Raw genomic sequence first — 13,053 nt, forward strand, 5'->3', positions numbered from 1 at the left:
CAGATGAAAACAGATCTACGTTAGACACAATGTGATTTGTATTGTCTCATATAAGGGCAGACAAGAGGTTAAACTCAATAAAACAAGTTTTTAAAGTAATAATTTATTGAATATTACTAAATGGTAAGATTTTCTTTGGCTAAACTTCTCCAATCTATACACATTACACTTACAAAATATAATTCCATAATATACATACATACAAAATTATAAACTTATTCGTAATTAAATATTTATTATTTACGCATTAGTTAATGGCGCATACAATTTCGATTATTATTCATTTATTTTGCACTGCTTTTATCGTATTGCCGTTATGTTTTTATAGTAATCTTTATTCAACTACAATCAAGAATAAAAGTAAATATTACGACAAATAATTCGTAAAACATTTGTACAAAGATTTAAAGCTAAAACTTCGACCTCGACCTATCAATATACATAGTATTATGTTAATTACATTTTTACATTATTAAGGATTACTTTCACACTTTCTGGGAGGTGCATTTGCATCTAGTCATATGGGAATTTAAAACACGTCGAGCAATTTCTTGTTTTTCTCATTTTTATTTGAGGCCTACTTTGCCATTCACACTCCTAAGGGCCTTCACAATGACTCTCGGATCGGTCATAATGCTCAAAGGTTTTATAAGTGGGGTCCATTTCAGTGAAAATCACTCAAAACCTGTCCATCAATCACAAAAAAAAAAAATTCAAAACATATAATATGATTTCCTTTTTTCTTTTGACAATGTTGCAAATGCACCCCCTTAGACCCTGCTACTTACCCAGTTAAGCTTAAACTATGGTATAATACTCGCTATCGTTAACATGATGCCTATACCGCGGGCCGCGTAGCCTGACAGGGCGCGGTCTCTTGCGCTGCGGCGGGTCGGCGGTCGCAGCGGCCGCGTACAGCTCGTCCAGGCAACAGCGCGTGTCGCCTTCCTGCAGCCCTGAGGTGTACGGGCAAAATGGCGTCGCGAAGTCTTCTAGACAGTACGCACCTGAAGCACTGAAAACATACAAAAACTGTCAGAAACGTGAAAGTAAAGAATCTATTTCTAAAGAGAGGAGACTTGATTTTGGAAGAGTAGGTACTTATTGCATTGTAGAAACAATCTAAAGAAAACGTGAGCCTAGAATGAACATCTAATTGTGGCTTTTGGGTGAAGGGAAAACGTGCTTTATCTACATAAAATAATATCATACGTCATAGGTGCAGGCTGTCCTATAGGCACGGGTAACGCTGAAGCCCTAGAGGGCGGCACGCGCACGGAGCACCTTCGACCACACGGGGCCGCGTCTCGGGACCGGAACAGACTCTCCGCTTGGTAACAGATCGACCAGATGTGACTGCAAAGCGCCTCGTCTGCACATTGAAATACAAAATACTAGTTACTACTTAGGTAGGTGTCAACTCTTCAAAGGTGTAAATATGGGTCACATATTAAATATAAGTCTTCCTCTTCAGTTTAGTTTAACATCCAAACAAATACAATAAAGGTAGGACATCATAATCAGTAGATAGACACTTAACACGAACACAACAATGTAACCAAGAATTGTATTGTGAATCTGATTGAAAAAGAGTAACCTATGGAGTTTCTTGCTCGTTCTTCTCCATAGGAATCTACACTTTGGAACGAGCAAATAGCTTCACTAGAGGACTGACCGACAGACTGACGTTATTAATATTATTATATTTGCTTTGACGTTCAAAAGTGCCTTCCTGGTTTATTTGAAATAAATAATTTTGACTTTGACTTACATACATTTTAACATATTATTTATCGACCGACATTAATTTAGTACCACTTAAGCCTAAATAGTTACTTCGTGTCACATTAAAATTAAAATGCTCTACATCTACTCACTCGGTGTATCCTCGCAATAAGGCTGGCTCCTTCCTCCGTTGAGACAGAAGTCGGCGTGTCCAAGTCGGGCGCCCTCTCCGTAGCGACCTGCGTTTGTATGCAGCACGTGCACCGCACGAGCATCGCCCGGGTCCAAGCGCAGCGCTGGGGCAGAGCGGATCAGAGGTCGGGCGGGATCCAAGCCTGGAATAAACATGGATAGAAGTTATTTCACTGAGTTTATACTTGCACTTGACTGGTTTCTTTGCACCTCGAAGCGGTTCACGTATTAAGAATTGGTTTCACAATTGAGACATTATAATTATGAAATTAGTTTCCATGAGCAGTACCTACTCGTATCAACGCACAATGCATAAAAGTGATCAATAAATACACGAGGTTCTTTTATCACACTTACCGATAATCCTGTTAAGTCTGAACGTCAGATAGTTGGCGATGATGCCACAAAGATGTGCTCCCAGAGAGTGTCCCACACAGGTGAGGTTGTCAGTGCGAAGGCCGGCGCGGCGGAGTGCGGCCAGGGCTTCGGCCACACAGCGAGCTACAGGGCGCAGGTTGTGAACCGCTGCCACATAGCACGGAGGCTGACACAGAGCACCCCAGTCCAACATGAACACGTTGTAGCCACCACGACGCAGGTAGGCTGCAAAAAGTTCAGTCATTTGTTTTAGCATTAGGTTGCCGTTGGATCAATATCTCGCGTCGTAAGCGACAATGCGATCAATGAGGAGGTAAACCAACCTATAAGTATTGGTGATTTGCAAACACCATAATCTAATTAAGGTGGTGGAACAACAACCCATCTGAAAACAAGTTCTCTGGCAAAGAGCAAGCTCTTCATTTAAACGCTTAAGGAAACGCAATCTGTGTTATCTTTCTGTGAAATTCCGTTACACAGTTTTATGCGTCGTAGAGGAAAAACTAACTGCAGTAAACTAAGTACCTAAAACGTTTTTCACGACTGTCATCGCTGATACGGAGGGCGTTGAACTGCTGTAGTGCAACATGTACTAGAGAAAGCCGTGGGAGCCGGCAGCGGCGTGCTTTGCGCATTGTAATGCGGCGCGTGCGCACTTTGCTCTGTTCCTGCCGACACGACAGTATTGCACGGAGAAGTGAGAACATTTTACACTTTCACCTTTGGCGACGAACCAGGGAAAGATGGTAATTGATGCCACTTTACTTCACGTCACAAAATTAATGATGCGGTTTATGAGGAAAAGTGCAAGTCCCGAGATTTATTCTTTGTTGATTTTATGGATACTAAATTGTGGACTTTCGATCGTTGCTGGCTTTCTATACACATAAGAAAGTGATCACTTGATTTATTATTTGTGTTCTCTGATTTATTTTGAGATAACAAAAAAAGAACACTATAATTTAGTTTTTAATGTGAATGTTTCTTACCATCTCTAAGCACGACAATCGGCAGCGTATCATCGCCCCCGGCGTATCCGTGTATCAGGAGAATGTTTTCATGAGCCGGGTCCCAGCCGCTCTGTCGCAACCAATCTTGACTGCTTAAATCTACCTGAAACGCAATAGAACATTATTTATCTGTTGATATAACTAAATCTCGCTAGTTCTCAATTTTGGTCCTAGAATTACTCCCTGTGGAACACCTTCTGAATTGAGACGTTTCGCAGTGTTTATCTCTCCTTAGCCCATTACATTCGTTTTCTATTATTTGTACAATATTAAGCGTAAATGTTATAATAATTAAGTAGGTAAGTCATTGTGAGATAAAGATAGTCATAAAGATAGAACAGCTCACGCCACAGGTACAATTCTTGATTAATTGCCATTATTGCACGTTTCCTAGAACATTCTCTGTTGTGTAAGATTTCTCGTGTTCATGTAACGCACGCATACTTAGGTTTACAAATCCTCTACTTAAAAACCAAAGGACATGATTTTCCTTTATTTTACATTCACAGAAAATAATGCTTACTAAACATTCCATTTCCATTCAAGTTGGGGAAGTGTTTTAAAATGGTAATTTGCATTCATAAGATTTGAACCGATCGTGAACATTTAACGAAACATGTATTTTTTATTTAGGTAAACACCGTTACCGAAAGTTTTCACAGACAACACAGCGTAACACTGGTATTCAACTAGTTGGGTATTGATTCTTGATAGTTTTTCGGCTGTTGGAGAGACGAGAGCTGACAATACAACCAAGAGACTAACAGTAGTTACTATTATCGGAATGGAACAGACTCAAAGCTGCTAAACAAGGACGACGAAATAGTAAAATGTAGGTTTGTAACACGATTCTTGTATAGTTATTGTAAATTCAGCGCTACAGCCATGAATGGGCCGTGTGTGAGCGCAATAACTTATCGAGTCCCGCCAAGGAGTCCCGCGAGGACGAGTAGCGGTATTTCGGACGCATTCTTCAATATGCCACATTCGCTACATCGTAATGAGAAAAGTGAAATTTAGTTCCTGCGACTGTTCGTTTGGTTACGGGTGTCATGCCATCCTGTGGTAACAATGGAATATTGATATTTCTGTCTTTTGGTAGAAATAAGTACTATAATACGCGCAGGACTTTTTGGGAGGTTTTCGCAGGCTTGTACCATAAAATAATATAGTCTAAAACTCAAGAATCATAAAAGTCCCTACTCCAAAATCCTATCGCACCTACTATCTACCTACAGGAAGAAAATGGTGCAAGAGAAAATCTAGAAAAAAATACAATCAGACATTTCGTGACTGACTACTGCAACTTAATGGGCAATGCCAATATTAGCATTAGTGCACTCTTGGTCACGGCTGATGAAACACGAAGGTGAACTGCTTTCGTTATTAATGAATATTGGAATACTGGATCTGCCCTGTGGTTTTAGGTGTGTAGGTACAGTGTATTCACTACCTTTGGATATGTTGTTAGACTATAAATAAGAAAATCAAAGTAATATTAATAAACCCGATGGCTATTAGGATGAACTCATTAGTACATTTGGCGCTGGGTCAGGCAGTCCCTAGCCAAATGATCTTTTGCTAATTATTATGGAGGAACCAACATTTTAATTCGCCCAACTTTCCACAATTTTCTGGCAGCACTCAAATAGGATAGTATATGGATCGCAGTATATCGACGTTTGCGTCAGATATTTAAAAATCATATCGTTTTAGAACGTGGAACCTTGGACAATGTACCAACAAACTGTTAAGTAATGTTAGATGAAGAATGTGATGGTTTCGTGTGAAAATCATCCTTCACGATATACGCAACGCTGTCTCGTTGGTTGTGACTTGTGAGACGAAAAGATGGAACGAAATACATATCTATTTCAAAATCATAATAAAACCGAAAATATAAGGTGTTTTTTTTTATATCGTCATGCCTTTTATCCTCGAAGGGGTAGGCAGAGGGCCACATTGTGACACGTAATGCCACTGTGCAATGTACGCTCACAATTTACTTTCACAATTTATGTTAAGTCCCATGTAATAATAGGTGGTGAGCCTATTGCCATATATCGGGCACATTTCCAGTTTCCGTGCTGATACCGAGAAATTTTCGAAATACCGAAAAATATTAATACTTCGCCCAACCTGGTAATTGAACCCGAGACCCCTTGCCGCAGTCGCACTTGCAACCACTAGGCTAAAAGGTTGTACATTATGTATCATAAACACCATTGAAACATTACCGACACCTATATCAACTACACCATTGATTGTATTTGACAAATAACATTCATAAGTTTATGTAAATAACTTCCTAACTAATGGGTAATTAACTATGTGATTACATATTCGTAATTATTTACCTAAGTGATGCAACATCAGTACCTATTATGGGTTCTGTTAACCTAATGGGCCATTGCTGGGGTTAGGCACGGATCAAGCATTACATAAGACGGGTGTTTTAGCTCAACAGTGCATGGCCTGTGCATAGGTGCACGGTACATTCGTAGTCCAAATAATATTGATCATCTAGTTTCTAGCAGCGTTAATGCCTATGTCTGTCTTTTTAGGACTCCCCATCCATAGGACATTACAACTAGGCCTGATATAAGCTACCTAAATTAAATCAGTTTCAATCACATCAACCGCCTGTAAGCGGCCACTGCTGACCAAAAGCCTCTTCTCACACGGAGAAGGTTTAAGCATTTTCACGTTTTCCTTCACCGTTAGTCAGTGGTGTCTAAATAATCTTAGAAAGTACTTGGAACTATAAATATCACACCGCTAGTAGGTATGAACCGCACCCTCATGCAAGAGAACCTTTGGGCCACCACGACATGGTTTCAATGGATTTTTCATTTATCCAGGAACAACCATTAAACGTCGTATACCTCCATTTCCCATTCACAATAGCACTAAAGTTTTTAAAACATTGCAAAAAGTGTGAAGTTTAGTAACCACTTATAAGGTTTTACTATCCATTGACGTGTGGGAACTTTGATGATCAACAATGTGTTGTGCGGATAATTTTTTCAATCTTCCTCAGCTAAGTAGGCAAACATGAGTCGACAATGGCATGTTGGTATAATTTATGCATATCTGCGTATTTATTCACCATTTCGCAATGATAACATGTGAACTGTGGATTGGATGCTGTGATTTTGTAACTTAGCGAGTGTACGTGAAATTGAAAAGAATGATAAATGATAAATCTATGCAAATTTATTTATTGAATTCTCAAACTAAACTATCAAAAAGTAAAAGATAAAAAACAACAATTTGTTTTTTCTTTTTTTAAAAACTTTGCCCCACACTAGGATTTTCTCCTGTGTCGTGGGGCGTTTACAAACATACAATTTCACATGCACATGACACCCAGACCCGAAACAACAATTTGTGGATTACACAAAGAATTGTTCCGTGCGGGAATCGAACCCGCTACACGTTGCACGGCAGCCAGCCACCGCGCCAACCGTGCAGTCACTTTTTAAAAAAAGTCACAGTTTTTAAAAAAAGAAAAAAAAATCAATTTGCTATCTTTCACACCATCACAAGGAAATGTAGCGAGAAATTTTCGAAATGTCTCCATTATTATAACTTTCGTGAGACATACTAAATTAATTGTTGTGTTATCGGCTTACTCACGTAACTGTTTGACGAGGAACTCGACTAGTTTCAAGCCATGATAGAGGCTCATATTCAGGAGCAGCATTCCGCGACACACGACGCGGCGATTGTCGCCTCTAGCATGGCGTGAAACTAGTCGAGTTCCTCGTCAAACAGTTACGTGAGTAAGCCGATAACATAATAATTAAGACTCCATTAATAACAAAACATGGTACTCACAACATTCTTAACAGGATCAGCTTCGGTATACAGGTGTAGGTTCACGTCCGCATCAGGACAGACCTCCTTCTCCCGTCTCCACACGCAGTCCTCGAAGGTCGCGTTACCGAATGCATCGTTGTGCAGCAGGAGAGCTTCTTTGATCGGATGTCGTTGGGACAAAACAGCTGTGTGAAGAGAAAAGACAATTAGAGATTTTATTTTTATTTTTTGGGAACGTTGGTTCATGTCCGATAATTTATCTAATAGTGTTAATTTTAACTGTGTGATCGTAGGAATTTCGAGTGCTGGACTCTTAGACATTTTCCATTTATCCAGGATATGTTCGCAAGTTTCGGATTTATTTTATATGTCTTATCTTTAAAAAAAGTTGCCCCGCTCTAGGATTTTTATTTCAGGGTGTAAAATCATCCAAGATAATTTGGAACTCCTGAGCACATATCATATCCTGATGACAAAAAAGGAACTGAAAGCAGAGTCTTGTATGTAGAGGAAGTTTTCTTCTAGAAAGTAGAGAAGGCTCATAGCCAGGCACCACCGTGGAATGTCACGGGCTTTTGATGATATGGATGAAGTTAAGTATAACTTAAGTTTCCTCATGAATAAAAAGGTGATTAAAAAAGACAATAAATCACTAAAGATACCTCCTCAACATAGCTACTATGTGTTATTACGGTACATTACTTATTCATACGCAACTTATGCAATGGCATAATTTGATGGTGTATTATGACATTATGGCTAAAAAATAATCACCATTTGAGTTATGGATAGAGCGAATCAAGAGTGTCTATTAGATGAAGGTTATGGTAGTACTTAGGAAAATATGTCACCGTAACTTTTAATTCGGACTTTCGAAGTGAGCTCGATCGCATTCTGGAGATTATTCTCACAACCAATGACATAGAGGACCGCGATCGAGTTCACTTCGATCTTTAGAATTGAAAATTGCAGAATAGACTACCTGGACTGTGGGCGTCCTCTTCATAAGAGAGCGCGCGGGGGCTTTGCCATAATCATAACTTGGCAAGCAGGTTGGAGATAGCTCCGATAGATCTCTGATAGTTTAAATGGTTTAGGGAGAGCGTTTCTGTCAAGTGTGTAGTGCGCCCTTTATCGGCCCTAATGATACCCGCGGGAAGACTAGGGGTGGTGACAATTATTCTGCTCTGCCGTCTCGTCACAACACGGCAAGTAAATAGGTACCTACTTATGTAAACTCAACGAAAGGGAACGGATTGTTGATTGGGTAAGTGACACTTTGTATCACGGTATGTGCATTTATGTCGCTTGCAAGCAGGAAGAGTAATTTCTATTGATGAACTACCTTCCTAATTATGGCGTGTGTAACTGTGTTTGCTTTCTTTGCACGCAAATTGGAGTAGGTACTTAGTTACTTACCTAAAGAACTTATTTGCCCTATATGTACCTATGAAACATGTTTTGGAAAATGTGGGTAGATACTACCCTACTTACCTACTAGAAGATTTCTGTCGTGTCCTGACATCCTACTGCCTAATACAGATACCATGGAACACCCTTAAAACAACGGACCTATTTCCAGAAAATTCATTTTACCAAAAAACTAATAGACGCATTCTTCGCATTCTAAAATTCACTGTAATCCTCGAAAAATATACCGAAATCTCAATAAAACAATTACAAAATATTTACCAATAACTGCTTCGAAACTACTAAACTAGGCTATCATATTTATAAATAACAAAAACCGAATAAACTGTTTTGCACAACACATGTAAACGTACCTTGCGCGAGGAGTAGGGTTGCGGTTGCGATGCAGGTGACTTGCGCACGCGCACGGTCGCGCGCCATCCTTGCTGGGCACTGAGCGAGGTACTGAGTTACTGGCGGCCACTGGCAGTGGGGGCACTGCTTACCCCCGTACACTTTGCATACACTTGTGACTTGCCAAATTACATGTATTGAATAGTAATGAACGAGTGAAATGGGTGAACTTGACTTGTGAACTGATGGTCACGCGCTCGTGCGTGCGATGCTATCTACCACCCTCGTAATTTTAATTGTAGGGTGCTAATCATGGAGCTGCGGACAGCCTAGCGGAGATGCGGACTGCCTAGCGGGTTACCGGGGCTCCGGCTCGTAAAGCAGGAGTAGTAACAGGGTGATTTTTAGTCAGTCAGAGTCTGACACTCACTCTCGCATCGCTCTAGGCGGGAGAAGTCATTGGATGATTTTATTGCATGAATTAGAAGTTTTGTGTTATATCAAATTGGAATCTTTGTTTACTACTTAGCTGATTTTTTTTACACATTTATTAATTTAGGTACATATTCGTGGTTAAATCCTCGTTACTGTAAATTCTTGAAACTTAGCTATGTATGTGTAATTTATCAGGCATGGGAAACACCACTCTACTAATATTAATTTGAATAAGAACGATCTATGAACACGTTTTGCCCGACGCGGAAGTCGAACCCGCGGTGCTTTAGAACCTGCAGAAGCCGATCATTCAGGCAGTGTGTGACACAGGCAGTCTAAAAAAGAAATAAGGGCCATAAAATCTAAGTATTCACATCCAGTATGTTTAAATAACATTAGTTTGATCAAATCCCTGATAATTTAATAAGGACGTAACGTAACATAAAATGTTATTAACAAATATTATTTGTCGCCTATAAGTTTTAATTTTCTAACTTTTATCGTTCAGCGTATTGCTATTTAACTTTCAAAGGCACTTGTTTATTATGATTATGATTAGCTTAACACTTACTTTTTGCATCTAAGTAACTTGTAACTCTAGTTTTGACCTCGACAAGTCATGATCTCCTCAATGTTATTGCAATGCTTGCTGAATGGACTTTCGAAATCTGGGATTTCTGTTATTAATGATTGTGTACGATAAAACTGTTCGCTATTATTATAGAGTTCTCTTAATTCCAAGTATCGGAGATTACAAATACGGTGGGACAAATTTTGGAGATTGTACGATTTTGTTATACCCTTGTAGGTAGGTGCTCTTGTTGTAGAACTGTTTGTGTAGAACGGTATGCAATTCAATCAAAGGTATGAATAGCTGGCTATATTGTAGGTAACGTGTTGATATGAGGCAAGCGCCTTAGTGTGAGAAAACTTGAAGTCAATGATTGCTCGTTGTTACAGCGAGCGGTGTGACTGTGTGCGTGCACGCAGGTGAGATGGCGGCGCTAGAGCGGGACACCGCGCGCGAGAGCCTCCGCACAGGTAGAGCTGAGAGCCGCCAGGCCAGTCCGAGACATGCGCCCCGCGCGCGCCCGCGTTGTGCCGTCGTACATACGGTCACGCATAACCTGCTTTTTAAAAACATCATACAAACGTTTGTTTACTTCTTCATTTCATAACTTTAATTTGAAATAGTTTTCGTGCCTGAAATCAGTGTTTATAAGTGCTACCTGTGAATACAAAGAACCACGGTCGAGTTAATTGCGCGAATGCCACGCTCTACAGCCTACGCAGCCGGCGGCGTTCCCCACCTCTGTTCATTCAAGGACCAATCGTTGAACTCATGTCATCTCGTCTTTCGCATCTACGTGATCTCTAAGATTTAGAAATGAGTTCCCAACATACAAAGCGATGTATTGACTAAGTTGGTAACCGAAATCGGTTCCATCGACAATGTCAATCAATCAGAACGCAGGCCAATTTAATAAACAGAAGCAGCAACTAGGTAAACAGGGCCCGGAACCGGTCAACTTTCCACCGCGTTATCACCCGCCTCCTCTAGCCGCGAGTGGGCCCAAGCTAGCCACTATCGACCCGTCCGCCAAGGAGTACAAACCACCTTACGCAGGCAAACCTATTGATCCCAGCAAATTGCAGTATCCTATAGTGGCACATGGTGCTGTCCCAGCGTCCTACAGTGGAGGATCTATCCAGTTTTTAAAATATCCTCAAGGCTATCCTCCAGGATATCCCCAACCATCAGGAGCTCTACGCATGCCACGGCCTTCGGCTGAGGTGGTGACAAAAGCTGTTGTGCACGAACCAGTGGAACCAACTACACGAGCCAGAAGTGCAGACGACATCCAACGAGCACAACGTAATATTGAAGAGGAACAGATTCACAGAAGGTCAGCTGACATGCTCAAATTTACGAAACGCGTCGAACCTGAAGGACCTCGAGCATCAACCGATCAGAAACGACAGATTCAAGCGCTATTAGCACAAATAAAAGCGTTAAAAGAAGCTAATCGTCGGTTGAGTGAGGATAACCAGGAACTCCGAGACTTGTGCTGCTTCTTAGACGATGATAGACAGAAAGGTAGAAAATTAGCTCGCGAATGGCAACGATTTGGAAGATACACAGCATCTGTCATGCGACAGGAAGTGTCTGCTTACCAGAACAAATTGAGACAGTTGGACGACAAGCAGCAAGAATTGATTCGTGACAATTTAGAGTTAAAAGAATTATGTTTGTACTTGGATGAAGAACGCGAGAGAAGTACGTGCGTCAACTGTGGTAGAGCAGCAGGAAGAGAAAGGGATGACGGTGACGGGAGCAGCAGCGGTACCAATGCTGATGAAGGCTCGCGCCCGGCCCCTGCGATACCAATTACACATCCTCAGCTTGCAGAACGGACAGTGCAGTATGTAAGAGACTTAGAACAAAAAGTTCGGCGATTAGAGGCTGAAAAAGGACTTGGTAACGGAGGAAACGAACGTCCTGAGGCAGTGGTACGAGCTTTACAGGTTCTAGAAGTTCGGGAACGCGTTGAACGAGAACGGAGAAGGCCTGCTCCAGACCTAGACTCTGGAGAGCAGGCGCTAGTGCGCGAAATGTGTAACGTGGTGTGGGGCAAGCTAGAAGATGCGCCGCCACAGGCTCCGCCGCGCTAGAACATACTATAAACAATGAACAGTTAACATTTCCTAATTTAGTGTCAGAGTGAGTTTGATAGAAAGAGGTGAACGAGTAAATAAAAAGTTGTACAAAATAAATGCAGATGGAATCCGACTTGATTGAGGTCGTCGGTCCGCTGTCTCGTGACCTAAAGAGCAGAACTGTGTCGACCTTATAAGTACCTATAAAGTACATGAGTTTAGTTAACGTTAAGGCCCTTGGAAGAGTTTGTGATGTATAACTTGCCACGACTAAGTAATGTAGCGGGAAACCGAAAAGTACAAAATTACTTTATGAATTTTATATGTAAGTTGTTAGGTTTAGAGATGCTGTTTATCTTTACTTAGACAAAGTGTTGCCTTATTTTTCTTGCTTATAAAATTAAAAAAATAATAACATAGATAGTGTAGAATAATGTAGGTAGAGTACCAACACTACATCAAATATTTTTTCGTATAAAAATGTAGTATAAGTAGCTGCTCCTACCTACCTACTTAGTACTTACACTATTTTATTGTTAGACATAAAATTGTTAAAAATAATTATAAATTTTATGGAAAATATTTGAGAAATTGGTTAATTATGAGGCTATACATTGATACAATTGTCTGTGATTCTCCTGTGAGCTGGAATAAGGGATTCTATGAGAAAGATCAGCTTTATACTGCATTAAACTTGCCCTGCATTTTGTTCTGTTAATAAATATTAAGTTTTGATTGAACTGAGATTTATTTCCTGTTAGTTTACATAGAAGCTGGAGTTTTAATATTGCTTAGAGTCTAGTCAGCCAATGATTCAAATGCAAGAACAGTTCATGTTATAGTTATTTTATTCCAGCTCACTCAACTCGTTCCATTTGCATAGCTTGCTTCAGTTTTGATTATAAATGTAGTGTGTTATTAATTTATTCAGACATGGGTGTGCGAGAAATAAAGCTATTTCTGTTTATTTTTATTCTTTGATTTTGATTCTCTTCTCTCTATTCAGGTACAATTAAACCACAGATAATATTGTTAATTTAATAATCCTTTTTGATATATATTTTTTTGT

The 13,053-nt window shown here is 40.2% G+C and overlaps 2 protein-coding genes across 2 annotated transcripts; one reads left to right on the plus strand and one right to left on the minus strand.

The window, feature by feature from the left end:
• Window positions 1–87: 87 nt before the first annotated feature.
• On the minus strand, window positions 88–9,077 carry LOC118264978 (phospholipase A1-like). Its single transcript, XM_035577660.2, has 7 exons — window positions 8,912–9,077; window positions 7,146–7,312; window positions 3,285–3,408; window positions 2,275–2,520; window positions 1,878–2,060; window positions 1,213–1,372; window positions 88–1,015 (listed from the first exon to the last, which is right to left on the minus strand). Exons 1-7 carry the CDS (start codon window positions 8,976–8,978, stop codon window positions 799–801), a joined length of 1,164 nt encoding a protein of 387 aa, XP_035433553.2. The 5' UTR covers window positions 8,979–9,077; the 3' UTR covers window positions 88–798.
• Window positions 9,078–10,347: 1,270 nt separating this feature from the next.
• LOC118264976 (coiled-coil domain-containing protein 85C-B) lies at window positions 10,348–12,951 on the plus strand. The gene has a single exon (XM_035577658.2). The coding sequence runs from the start codon at window positions 10,779–10,781 to the stop codon at window positions 11,997–11,999; it is 1,221 nt and encodes a 406-aa protein (XP_035433551.2). The 5' UTR covers window positions 10,348–10,778; the 3' UTR covers window positions 12,000–12,951.
• Window positions 12,952–13,053: the final 102 nt, after the last annotated feature.

This window comes from Spodoptera frugiperda, chromosome 28 (assembly GCF_023101765.2).
Source record: "Spodoptera frugiperda isolate SF20-4 chromosome 28, AGI-APGP_CSIRO_Sfru_2.0, whole genome shotgun sequence".
Classification (NCBI taxonomy): Eukaryota; Metazoa; Arthropoda; class Insecta; order Lepidoptera; family Noctuidae; genus Spodoptera; species Spodoptera frugiperda.